We start from the raw sequence: 13,674 nt of genomic DNA, 5'->3' as shown, positions 1-13,674 counted from the left end.
GCTAATGACAAATCAACAGTGAGAGACAGCAAGCTTGCTTATCTCTTTTAGCTCTTGGCACGCACTGAGTTGTGGAGAACTGTCACCACAGCTACCCAACCTGAAAAAGAAATGGGATTTGTGTGTCTGGTACGACACTACAGTCATGTTAACAATTGTGAATCTTCTGCCAACTCTAGATTCCAGCCTGTTTTTCACTTTGAAAACCTGTTTCTTACCCAGTTTAGCTGTTGCAGGCACACGGTTCTTGAGTGGGACAAGGCGATCTTTACAGGTTTTCTCCAGAGGTAGATCACACTTTATGTGGCGTCTGAAATTCTCCCGCAAAATAGAACGGATCACCTTCACGATGTTAGTCTTGTTCTCAGAGTCACTGCAAGTTAAGAAAACAGATAACCTCATTTTTCCCTCTGAAGTAAGACACCTGGAATAAAATCTGCCCTCCTGCTTTCTGCTGTCATTTAGAGTAGTAGTTTTTTCACTCAATTTCTTTAGTAGTGGTTTTGCAGTTAACATTGTTCTGTGTTGTTAGGCATTCTACACACTTTGTGTTTTGAGATCTTTGTTATTTGCTTAGATAAAACAGCCTGAAAGTAACTTCAGGACCCAAGGGATTACCCTCTGAGTGGTCTTTATCAGAAGGTAGTTTCTGCTAACCAACCAAGAATCTGGTAAAGTTAGTTACTTTGCCCAGATCATACTGGCATTTATCATCATATGCCTGTGCAGATTTCTGACATTGGATCACTTCACCAAGTTCACTCTAATTTCAAATTGTTATATTTTACGCAGTTAAACACTGGCATAGTGCCTGGATTTAAAGAATGAGACATGCTTCAGAAGTGCTGACGCAAAGGTCACAGGGGGTGGGAGAGGAGCTCTTATTTTTTTAAATCCATTAATGTAATTTGTCAAGTACAACCTCCACGTAAAGCTTACCTGCTGCACAGCTGAAAAATTGTTTCTGGCCTGCCTTCTAGCTCTGACTTTGTGTGAATCAGTTCCCAGATACAGCTGTTCTCTGTTCCTGTGCATGGAAGGAAGCATTATTTTTGTATTTACTTCACAAAACCATTGGTATTAGAAAGAGCAGTGTAGAGCTCCTTCCTCTAGTGACACTTTACACAAGATACACAACTGGATAGGATCACAAAGATCAACTCAGAGAGAAAACAAAACCACAGCCTTATACTACCACAGATTGTGCAGTCAACTTTCCCACATTTGGAAAAATGCAAGAGTTAGCACACACAAAAGCATAAGGGCATCACCAAGATGTCAACAAAGGTAAATGCCCACCCTGTTCACAGTATCTTTTCATGGGGTATTTCTATTCTGTCATTCCTTCACATCATTTTGCACCTTCCTGAACTCATGGAAGAAGAGAGACGAAGTCAGCGTATCAAATGGAGAGCGTTTATGAATCAACTCTGTGCCCCCTGAGGGCAGAGACAACAGTAGATATTACTTTCTCAACACCCGTTTCCAGAGGCTCCAAAAAGATGAATAGAAGAAGCAGTAACACAGAATCCCAGAAAACTCTTCATTCCAAAGTATTCAGTGCAAGGAAATTACCTGCTGTGTTACCCAGTCGGACTTGAAGAGCAGATAAAGGAATCAGCCAGCGGAACTTAAATGGATCCAAGTCACCATATGTATGTCCAGCACGAACATTAGTAGGCTGCAAAAACAAAGAAAGGATATTTCTAAGAAGCAGAAGTCAAAGAAGTATTTTTGGTGTTAGTTTTAGAAGGACCCACCTCTCAGGAAAAAGTGCAGTTAGGCTTTTTCCTTCAGTGCCCTACATTGTAAATGTAGTTGAAATGGTGATAGACACAGCTTTGGAATTTGTACTTGTTTCAACTTCTAAAAGCATTTGTTTTTAATGAATTAAAAAAATACTTTACATATAAGTGGTGCTAGGGTACAAATTTCCCATGAAGAAACCCGACTGTAGACTAGCAGAATACATTAATCATGTAGCTACTGCTACTTTTAAAGCCCCTCCATCTGTTACAATTTGCAGGTTGCAGTACTTCACCACTGGTACTCAAGGTATACAGCTTGCTGCTTCAGTATTACAGTTTTGTAAATGGGGCCAGAGTAGGTTATATTTATAGTGCTCCCTTTCCCTTCAAAGCAATCAAGGGTCTATAAACAGTGGTTCTTAACCCTCGCTGTGTTAACGCTGGCCACCAAAAATGCCATCTGAAAGACCATGATTCCTACGTGGCAGTGTTTCATATTCCACCTGGCAGAACTAGCGTGTAGCTCACACAGAGGAGATGGTGCTGCTTACTAAACAACCAAAAATACTTATTGTTACATAGATACTGAGAATTTGCTTTAGCTGTACTAGCTAAAATTCCAGCCCAGTGAGACAAGGTGGCATTTTACCACAGTCACTTCCCTTCAGCACTGGTGGTGCATCTTACACTGCAGCAGGATCCTGGGTATAAATATTTACCACTTAACTGACACCAGACTTACCATTTTCTTTTTCAGTTTGTAGTTCTCCTTATACACCAGTATTACAGCCCTCTTAAAGACTACAAAAAAAAAAAAAAAAAGAAAAGAAAACTACTGTTAATTACAGGTGTAGTATTTGATGAAAATATCTTGAAGAAGCTGAATATTATAGTCAGAGGGTAAGATAAGTGTACTGATTGAGAAGCATCTGCCCTGTATTAAAGTGACAATTGACTTTTTCATTCTATACTTGTTCATGCAATAGCAACTTCAGATTTTGTGGTGAACAAGTGTGGTGAACAAGTAAGGTAAGTCTGTTCTTCCTGCAGGTCAGCGTTCTGTTCAGTTGGAAACTGTCTTCCACAGCATCTGACTGGAGTGGCTCACTCATGTTATCTACTCTCTCAGCCTCCTATGAGGCGGGGACATGTTCTCTCTAATCAATAAAGAGGGAACAGAAAAACAGGTGCATTCAAGCTGCACCTGAACTATGGGATGGCTCTCCAGATCAGTCCTGGATCCCAGATTGGATTTGAAGGCTGTATAGTTCTATCCTTTGCCCATGCATCCACATTTCCTTCCAGTGGAAGAGAAGAGAGAGGCAATGATAAGCAGCTGGGTCTCAGGCCTACAGGAGCCAGGACAAAGCCACAGCAAGCACGTTTACCCCAGAGCTTGGCATAGTTTTCCTCAGTCCCACATTTTGGGTGCATTTTCCATGCTGCCCACACAGTTTTTGAAGTGGGAATAAAACTTCCCAAGTGACAGATGAGCAGTCTAAAATAGGCATCAGTCCAGAGTCCTTTCATTCATACATGTCCTGCTGGGAACTCCCAGTTCCTGGGCTCAAGTGTCTGGCATGTGTGGATCACTGAGAAGCTCATTCAGGTGAACCTGTGGAAATGCTCCTGCTTGTTCTTCTAGAGGGAAGCATGCCCTCCCCTAATCTGTCATGCTTTTCAAGGGGAGGAGTACTTGACAGCCCTGAGGAAGAGAAACTTGTCTTCTTAAATGACATTTTAAAGAAAAGTTGGTGTGTTTTTTTTTTTTTTTTTAAGAAATGGATAAGTGCGTACCATGCTTGACTGGAACCTTTCGATTACTCAGGTAATTATTAAATGATTAACAATATATATATATAGTATTCAGTGAAATGTTTGGTTGTATGCTCTCATTTCCACTTCCGTTTTTCAGGTTAAAATAACATGTATGGAGATTGCCAGACAACACATTTTGATGCAACAGTTGTAAAACAGGTGAGGCTGGATTGCCAGGAGTGGAATAAATCTCCATTTTCCTACAAGTCTCCTGTGAAAGACTGATTTAGCATATTGTTCTAGAGAGAATATTGTCTCTTGAAAATCACTGTTTTCCATAGATTACACATAGAGCAGCTGAGGTTGGATCAAACAGTAACACCAAATAAATGAACGGAAACTTTTCATGTTAGGAAGTCTTACAGTTCTGTGTATGTTTTCAGATACAAGTCTAGCCTAGATAGCTAGATCTGAAAGAGCAGAGAGTCGTGAAGGAAGACACTTACCAAACACTGTAAGTTCAAGGTCTTTTCTTGCTTTGCCCAACGATGGAAAAGGATTCAGCCAGGAAACTGTAGAGTGCATCAGAAGTTCTCCCATGGAAAGCTCGGTCACCTGCATTGAATTATAACAATAAATAAAAATATAGACAATTAATAAAAATATAAACAATTGATACATCAATGCTGTGATCCACAGATGTGAGTAAAATGTTAAAGTGAGTACACATTGATAACACTGAGGATGTGTTTATTTACTGTATGTAACGTTACTGTAATGTATTTATTGTACTGTATGTTACTGTCTTTAGCAAGACAGATTTACACTAAGGCAGGAAAACATGAGTAATTCCCTTTTAAAAATAGATAATAACATAAAAAGTAATAGCACCTAAGTTACGGAAGCTGCATAGAAGTTCTTGCTATTAATAACTTAGAAGAATATTAAGTTGATCTGATGACCTGTCATTTATGTATAGCCAGTTGTGAACTGCCTGATTTATTAGCTGTACGTATCTTTAATTTCCATGGAGTAATTAGTATTAATGATGCTGTCAATGGCAAAATTAATGGAGGCCTAGTTCTCCAAGGGTCTTCTTTCTTCGGTGGACCACAACGTGAAACTGAAGAATCCCTCAGGCTGTCAGGTTTGTTTCCTATAAATAATGGGAAACTACATAGCCAGTGGAGGGCAATTTGGCTTTACGAGGAAATAAAACAACTGAGCTGGCATCTTTCATATCTGATCTCCACCTTTACTGATTTGATCTGATTAGTAATCATTTAATGTAAATGGCTAAGCTGAGACCTTGCTGCCCCAGTTCAGGGAGATGTGTGCACACAGTTCATTCAACTAATTGCTTTTGCTCTGTCAGATACTCATGGATGCCTCAGCACTAGAAGTGTAGAGAATGAGAGTAACAGACATTAATGTGAATCCCCTAGAATTGCCACTTTCATTTATACGTGTGGAAAAAAAAAAGTCTTAAGAACTTAAGAAGTCTGAAGCATAAAATCTAAATGCCTTTGGGCATAGATAATCTCTGCAGCATTTGAGAGAAGGAGGATGTCTTTATTTTTTGCTATTGAGAACTGTGTCTATGCCTGCTTGCAATTCTTGTCAGTCCAGAAGGCAGCTCTGGCAGCTGTCTGAAAATTTTTACTGTAACCTAGTGACAAAAAGAAACTTCACAGGCATATATGAAAAAGAAGTCACAATATTAAAGGAGAATGAATGATGCCCAGCACAAATAAGTTCCCAAAATTACTTCAGGAAAGATAAAGGCACCAAACAGCTAGTGGGATAACGCTGCAGGAGTGAATAAAACGTGTTCCTTCGCTTACCTCCTTCTCTGTTCCACTTTGATCTGCAACCAGTTGATCAAATACAGTGCCATAATCTTCATAAATCTTCTGCATCTCATTGATGTGACTTGCTACTTTTTCCATTGCCTTCAGTGCTTCTGTAAGGTTTAAAAATTTCATAGACAGCTATGTAATTCAATTGTATTTTCTAAACATGACATTTTTTATTGAATTGTACTTGAAGCAGCCAAACTTTTGCAGCATTCCAAGGGTTTGTGAACAGAATTCTAGGTTTAGATCAGTGCTTCTCATAGCAACTGCAGAAAGTATGCTTTCTGATCAGAGTAAGTGAAAAATGCTTGTCTGATCTCTTAAGTACCTGAAAAAGACTGCAATGTGTTCTAGAGATGAATATTCGTATATTTGGGGGCTCACAACAGCATGATAGTAAACACGATTAAGTTTTGCATTTTGTATAAATGGGGCCACTGGGCTCTCCAGAGTAATCTACATCCATACTAGAGTAAGTCATTTGATGAGCTTCAGTGGAAACCAATTGAATTTGGCTCTCCACAAAATGGATAAAGAAATACAGTGCTAGGTTGTGCGAATTCCTCACTGATTGTTATCCTTGAAATTAAATGCTGGTAGTCAGGTTTTGTTTAAATTTTGTTTTCCAGGCAAGAGTGACACTAGGTTTCATTACTTCTATGTTAATCCACAAAGGACTTGGAGAAGGGCACTTAGTTTCTCTAGTTCTACCAGCTCTTAATGGTATAGTCTTTTAGCAGCTTGGCATTTCCCCTGACCTGCAATTGAGTCACCCCCAGCCTGGTTGTAATGGCAAAGAATCAGTACTAGAAGCTCCATTTGAAGTCAGTAACAGCCTTTTGACTTTTTGCTGACAGTATATTTGGCCTGAATCTATTTTGTTAAAATGAAAATCGATCCATAAAATAAATCTCTGCACTTTCATCTATGAGCTGCTGACAGACCTGAACTGGAATTTGCCAGGGTGAAGTCCCAAGCATCTGAGCCTAGAAAAACAATCAACCCTAATATGTATTAGGCAGACAAGTCTTTCTGAGTGGGAAAACAGCAGAGCTTTGATACAGGACACTTCTACGCAAGCAAGAGTCACAGCCAAGCCTCAAACAAATAAAATTTCCTTTTGTGACGCTGCTAAACTTTGACACATTTCAAGAACTTACTAACCACAAGATGGAGCTTTGGTCAGTGTTTCCCAGGTGCAAGAACAACACAATGATCTGACATGCTCCTGTCACAAGAATTCAGGAGAAAGACCCCAGTCCTATTTGTCATGACAAATCCTGGGCATATATACCTCTCACAGGGACTTGGACGCACCAAGTGGGAATTTCTGCTAAAAGCACAAGAAGGCTACTTGCTATTTTTAATGAGAGGGAGGAAATTCTCTAGGTTTTGATGAGTTTTGTGCTGTCTACCAGAATGACTACCTGCATCTTCAGAAAAGCTTGGAAAACAAACTTATCTCATATTCAATCCAGTAGAGGAATGCAAGAAGTTACCTGTCAAATGATAGTGCTCCTCACTCTCGTTGTCGGTCAGAGACACCAGCTCTTTTAAAAGCAGAGGGTATTTCAGCACTCTCTGAACAGGCTTTATGAGATATGACTCCAGTGTAGAAGAGTGTTGCTTTGTGGGATTGCGAGCGTCCAGAAAGGCCTTAAAGGCACTATCTGTTTTGGCTAAATACAAATAAAACAGTCGGTCAGCTGAACGTGGAAGTAATAGTTTGAAAGCAGAGAATTGCAGTGTGTAACCAGCACCAAAAGCCTCACATTTTTCAATAGGTGCTTTACACCATTCACTTCATAATCATTTCCTGCATTAAATAATATACAGAAGGGCTAAGAGAATAACTATTTCAAAGTGACATTATTCTTCTGTATCATTTTTCCACTGCACTGCAGACCTGTTCTGCATCAAATTAAAAAAAAATGTGATAGCAGAGGAAGTAATTCCTCGCTTACTCTGCCATTTGTTGCAGCTTTGATTGACATCCATCCTTTAACATGCAAGCATATACAAACCAAATACAGCTGCTGCTTTTTGAAGTATGAGCTGCATCTGCAGACAGCACAAACTTGTGGCCAGATGTTTCTGTTGCTCTTCAGGCTACTGCTTAGTTGTCACAAAAGAAACTCCTTCAGTTCTATACCATGCTTTAGCAGAACTGCAGATCTCAGCTATTTCTATTGAAAGATACCCTGTTAGCCCTTGCTTTGTACCAATATTCTCTGCAAGTCAAGGAGATTTGTTACAGCGCTTCACTGACATTTAAATTCATGCTAATGAATTACAGTAATGACGAAAATAAATTACCTCTCTCGAGAACTTTCTGAACTTTGATGTGGTTGGCACAGAAGCCGCTGTACAGTTTAAAGTGGTCAGCATAATACAGAAAGGATCCTCCAAGGGAAAACAGCAATTTCTGAAATCAACACAATCAAAGTATTTACTTCATCACTAGAATCCAAAATAAATGGTCAGGCACATAACACAGAGGCTCAACGATGTGAATATCTACTTTCTTTATTTCTATATCCTATAATATATATATATAATACCTTATATATATATATATATTACATGAATACATTACTGGTAGTAGTTCTGTGATGTTTCTGTGTTTTTCTTAGGGTGTAGAGTTCAGCCTATTTAGGCAAAGCCTGCATTTTTTCCTCAGTTCTCCCTGAGCAGATAACACCACTGTAGACATTGACTTACTGTATCTTTGAGGTGGCACAGGAACAAAAATCAACAAGACACTTAATAGGGTATGTTGTGCTGAGAAAACACATGAGCACGTGGAAGCAAGGCACAGAAGCACCAAAGCCAGAAGGGACAGCATAAAACAAACACAGGATTGCTTTCCAACTGTTTTCCTTCTTTGAGGCAGGTGGTAATTACAGGGCACCTCTCATTCTCTTGGATGAAGGGGAGGATGGGAAGATGTGGGAGGGACTGAATCACGAGGGAGATCTTTTTAGAAAAATGCTTCCCAAAGCAAAGACAAGAAGTAGTGAAGGAGGAGGAGGGGGAGGAGAAAGAGGAGGAGGAGAGCAGCCCTCTCCCCTCTTTTTAATCAATGTTTGCTCCACAAAAGGCAGCAAGTGTCAGGGAGACCTGCCAGCAGTCTCGCCCAGCTCTGTGACAGTGACAACATCTCTGGGGAACCTTCTTCCTCCAGTTATGTCAGGTACTGAGTGGTGCCACGGAGGGAGAGACAGCACAACAAGGGAGGGCACGGTCTACAGTCATCTACACTTCATACGCCCTCCGAGACCTTGCAACACAAGAAACTCGTGCTGCATTTAACAGGAAAAGTTTCCAGTCTGTAGCAAGTGAACTGGGCATAGCAGGGAGCACAAGGCAGGGAAGAATTCAGCACAGCAACAAAAACCTTTCTACAAAAGTGATGCACCACGTAAGCGCTGCTACTTCATAGCATACTCAGAAGTATGACTACTCTGCATCTCCCATTTTACATCCTCTGCCATGGGAAAGAGGAAGATAAAACCATGGAAAATAACACTTATCTTTCACTGCTGAATAGGTGTCTGTAATCCAAAGTAATGCTTCAAATATAAAAGCAACCATATGAAACAGAGTTTTAAAGCTGGATTTCCACAAACATTTCCAGGCACATTGAGAGGTATTTAATGACCAAATATTTACCCGGAACTGGGATGGTGTTTCCAGTGTATTAAAATCTGAGGAAGAAGATATTCCATCTTCAAGGGTCTCCAGAAACACCTTCTGAAAATCCAGCATTTCTGGCAGGCTGCCGAACAACGACTCCATCTGTGAAAAACATCAGGCTATGAAGTACAGCACTGCATACATCGAACTGTGGTCTTGAGAAAACAGTCCGCTAAGGAGACACGACACACAAAGAGGTCACGAAGGCCAGTAACATCTTCATTAATACCTATTGAATGGGTTTTATAAAAAAGCTGTTACAAAACCCTAAAGGTTTCTTAGCAGTTAAGTCAGAACAATTACCATTTAAAAAAAGGAGTGACGCATGCACCAAACAGAAAGGCACTGACTGGTGTAATTCCTATTGTTATGTTCTTTGTTTTCCTTTTCTCTTGTGCTCTCAGCAATGAAAAACCCAAATGCCAAGGTCTTAACCCATAAAAGAATGAAAAGAATATCTCTCGGTTATTCCCTCACCTCATCTTGGGTAAGGAAGGTTTCATTTTGAAGAGGCTCCAGGTATAGCTCAAAGAGGCAGCTTAAGTCCTGCAAGAAACAGAATTTATTCACTTTTTATGTAACAGTTTGAAATTGCTTTTTATATGACAACTGTGGGATTACAGGTAATTTTCAGGAGTAAGCTAGAGATAAAATTCCTTTTCTGTAACAAAGTCACCTGTGTGTTGTTAGCACTAAAGTGATTGCTAAATTAAAAGCAAATTGATTTCAGTGTAATGTTTGTGTTTCATCCTTAAGGCTTTACAGACTGATTATAACAAATTATGTTTTAGTATAGCATGAGGAGAAAATGTTACAGATGATGGCTTTCTAAAGAGTACAAAGGTCTGTGGATGTGAACAGCATCAATGTTTTAATCATGCATGTTAGATAAACCGTATAAATAGCCACTCATTTAAACAGCAGCACTAATATTTGTAAGGACATACAACGTTTTAAAATCCTACAGGTATTAAAGCATTCGGTTATATTGTCAGGGAGGCATAATTAGGGGCTGTTTCAGTCACTTCTTCAAAGAATTGGTGCCACTTTTGAAGACTTACTATCCCACACCAAAGCATGGCGGCAAGGTTGGGGCCCACACTGCAGGGCTCTGTGACCCTGAGAAAAGAAACGGCAGAAATTCTTATGGAGAAGGAATAATGGGCATCTCTTTGAGAACCCCATAATGAGCATTTACAACCTGCTAGGATTTTGCCTGGTACTACTGCACATTTCAGTGACCTCCATGGTCATGCCTCCTTTGTTCAAGTGATTTCTCTGTCAGAAACACCAGCTGGACATACACAGGGGATCGTGTTCGGTAAAGTTTCCTCAAGCTTTACGGCATATGGTTGTATTAGTGTGTGGGTAGATACTCTAAAAACAACAGCCTGAAAGTGTTTTCTCTTGTTTTCCATACACATAACTGCAGCAAGTGCAGATATCGCTAAGTATGTTTTTTGAGATCAGGTAAATGATTCCTCCTTGCTGAAGGTCAATGATATCAAGCCTATCACATTTCTTTTGGCATTCAGCCACATGAATTTTGAATTTATAAGAAGAAGAGACATATCTAACAAATTATGGGCTTATCAGTCAAAGTAGACATAAAATGTATGATGTTACAAGCAACTGGAGCTGTGTCTTCTAGCTTTGCTGATTCAAAAATAATTAAGCACTATTTTCCACAGTTACACTTTTTTTTTAATAATTTGTAGGAGACTGTTCTGTTCTACCAGGATTTATTTTCATTTTGAAAACTATGGAAAAATCCCCTGGAAGACGCCAGTGTTCAAGTACTGCAGATAACTACTCCCTACAAATTACCACTTTCCAATATAAATACAAATTGACTAAAATACAGCCTCTATAACAGCTTATTAAAACAACAGGAACAATTTAAGTAAGCAGACTCTGTATGTTATGACCCTTGTTACATAAAGGTAAGCATGAAATATATTAAGAGCATCTATAAGTTATGGCCAGCCTCAAAAAGAAGGGTGTAGCTAGCCAGGCTTTCTCTTTATTTATTACCTTGACATAGGATTTCTCAGTGTCCATAAGTTCCTGGATGACTTTCCTCAATCTCTCTGCATCAGAAAGGTGGCGAGCCAGTGGTCGTGGAGGTGGATCCTGGTTATCCTTCTGTCCTTCCATACTGCTCGCCTGGACTTCTTGGAAGTTTCGGCACAACGCGCTGATCTGTTCTGCGCTCTGATAAATGAAGAGACAAGCACTGATGTTTTAGAATACAAACTGTACTATAATTATTTTTAAATTCCTCAAATTTTGCTCTTGTTCCAAATTCAGGCTCCAGAGCATGTGCTGATTTTTGTCAAATGCATATCCTGATAGCTTTGAACAGCTTGAATTTGTAACAGATCTAGATCATAAGAGTAAAATTAAATAAAAACTTTCTAGCGCTTTTGCAGTGCAAAGAATTTAGAGTCTTTACATACAAGCTTGTGAGATGCAAAAGATGGGAGAGCATTCAGATATATCATGATTTGATTCTTTTGACAATAGCATCACAGTATTTTCCACCTCTCTTGCAACAATCACTACTTCAAAATAGAAGGAATTGGTAGATAAAGATCTTTTAAGCATCCAGAATAACTTGTATTTGTTGTCTGCTACCTGTATTGTGATGTGTGGCTTTGTTGCTGGTTGACCTGGGGGAGCTTTAGGGAGGTTGGTGTGTGTGTGTGGTTTTTTGTTCAAAAGGCCTGGATTGTCAAAAGATGTTTATTTTGCTTTCAAAAATGAGAAATGGAAACCCAAATTTTTGAAGTTTTTTAGAAGAATGATAAATATGGGGGAAAAAAACGCAATATTTCAAGACAAGTTGGAGTCGGAACAGCAACAGTTAATCTTATAAAGCAAAGATGGAGGAAAAAGAGATTTTCTGACACTATGAAATGGTTGTGTAGTTTGCTTTTGCACGACCACCACTAGTACCTGAGAGCAGCTTTTTCAGGCAATAATGCTTAGATTGAAAATCATTCCACTGTTCTCTTTCATATATAACATTTTCCTGAATATTGCTAACATTTTTCTGGAATATTGCTACCATTACCCAGTTCTACCTTAGCAACTGTTGGTATCCACCTCTTTATACTACATGAAACAATTTTTCTTAAGTGCTTCTGTCTTACGCACTCTCTCCGAGATACTGGACAGTTGCACATGCTGTGCCACTGATTATTTCCTATTTAGTGAATGCACTCAAATGAGGACTACATGAATGCTGCCTTATTTCAAGTGGAAATCTTGTTTCATTGAAGAAATCAGGGCATGAGTGCATTTCAGAACTGTCTTGATCTGTACTAATTTTGTGTGAAAGCTGTTTCAATTGGCCCTTTTTGGATCTCCTGATTCACCACTGATTAGGTGGAACTGCGAAGTTCACCAACATCCTGTGTCATCAAATGAGCAAATGCAGAAGTTATTCTGAAATGGAACTGAGCTATACTAAACCCTCTGTAAGGTGGAGGCTAAATGTACTAGCAATATTAAATCTCAGCCATTCATGTGAAAAAAACAGATACATCCCTCACACCTCTCTGTTGGAAATAAATGTTAAAATGTCAAAAACTTGCCACGTAGTCCGTATCACTCCAGAGCTTCCCAGCCTCCAGTTTTGAGCAATGCCACCACCTCTATAAAAAAGTTGTTACTTCCATCACTAAGATGTGAAACCATCCTCCACAATCCTATCTAATGACAGCTTTCAGGACTCTGAAATTCAGATATATACTGTATTTACAGCATTTATTAGGACCTGACAAAATGAAATGTGAACTGAATGGTGTTTGTTGGAGTTACGGATACACACTGATGGAGTATGTTAAAAGAAAAAAGAAAAAAAAAAACATCTTTGTGCTACTTAAAATATTTAGTGTTTTGGAAATAAATCATAACTTCGTTTAGCAAAGGGGGGGGGGGGATTTTAAAACAACTTCTAAATAGCTCTAAAGTACTTGAGTTTTGTTTTCGTTGTTTTTTATGTCAAAGTTTTGCGTTTGTATCTGAATGACTCAGGTTTTACGCTGTCTACAGCTCAAGGTGTGTGTGGGCAGCCTGATTTACATCAACATGATGCCTGATCAAGGGTACTAGATCAAGGACATGAAACGGCCTACTGAAAGCCAGTCATAAATATCATCATCATGCATAGTTTTACCAGGAGGAGTACAAAGTTCTCTATTCCTCCTCAATCACCACAGCATGAAGGGGTAGGAAAGGCAGATGCTGGAGAACATGCTACATGTCCTCCATACCCTCGGGTTTTGGGCTGGAGCTGCATCTGCCACCAAGAATCATGAAAGGCTACTCAATCAGAAGCTACACACATACGTAAATTATTGCACATCCACTCCTACACATCGCAAGAACCATACAAGATGTAAGAATACATGTTGCCAGTGAAGCCACAAGGTGTACATTGGATTCTGGACCAAAAGCAGAGTATTCATGGGGAACTTCATAATGATGAACAAATGGAAAGGAATAAAAATAACTCTTGCTCCCTGTTTCTTTCCAAAACTCCCTACCACCTGGGTTGGGATCCCTATCCTTTTATGCAGCTCTGGATGCTGGTTTCCACCTACCACACC

General features: G+C 39.4%; 1 protein-coding gene across 4 annotated transcripts in view; it reads right to left on the bottom strand.

The window, feature by feature from the left end:
- The window catches only part of TIAM2 (TIAM Rac1 associated GEF 2), a 91,335-nt gene that overhangs the window by 2,383 nt on the left and 75,278 nt on the right, over positions 1 to 13,674 (bottom strand). For all 4 annotated transcript variants that reach the window (XM_066994216.1, XM_048076945.2, XM_048076947.2 and 1 more), the window contains 11 exons: positions 11,093 to 11,272; positions 9,536 to 9,604; positions 9,035 to 9,160; positions 7,679 to 7,787; positions 6,862 to 7,041; positions 5,351 to 5,469; positions 4,013 to 4,121; positions 2,491 to 2,549; positions 1,576 to 1,681; positions 940 to 1,027; positions 219 to 373 (listed from right to left, as the gene is read on the bottom strand). In XM_066994216.1, the coding sequence (XP_066850317.1) occupies positions 219 to 373; positions 940 to 1,027; positions 1,576 to 1,681; positions 2,491 to 2,549; positions 4,013 to 4,121; positions 5,351 to 5,469; positions 6,862 to 7,041; positions 7,679 to 7,787; positions 9,035 to 9,160; positions 9,536 to 9,604; positions 11,093 to 11,272 (1,300 nt within the window). The remainder of the gene's footprint in view (positions 1 to 218; positions 374 to 939; positions 1,028 to 1,575; positions 1,682 to 2,490; positions 2,550 to 4,012; positions 4,122 to 5,350; positions 5,470 to 6,861; positions 7,042 to 7,678; positions 7,788 to 9,034; positions 9,161 to 9,535; positions 9,605 to 11,092; positions 11,273 to 13,674) is intronic.

Source organism: Anser cygnoides, chromosome 3 (assembly GCF_040182565.1).
Source record: "Anser cygnoides isolate HZ-2024a breed goose chromosome 3, Taihu_goose_T2T_genome, whole genome shotgun sequence".
Taxonomy (NCBI): Eukaryota; Metazoa; Chordata; class Aves; order Anseriformes; family Anatidae; genus Anser; species Anser cygnoides.
The sequence above is the reverse complement of the archived record's forward strand: the minus strand, read 5'-3'. Positions and strand labels throughout refer to the sequence as shown.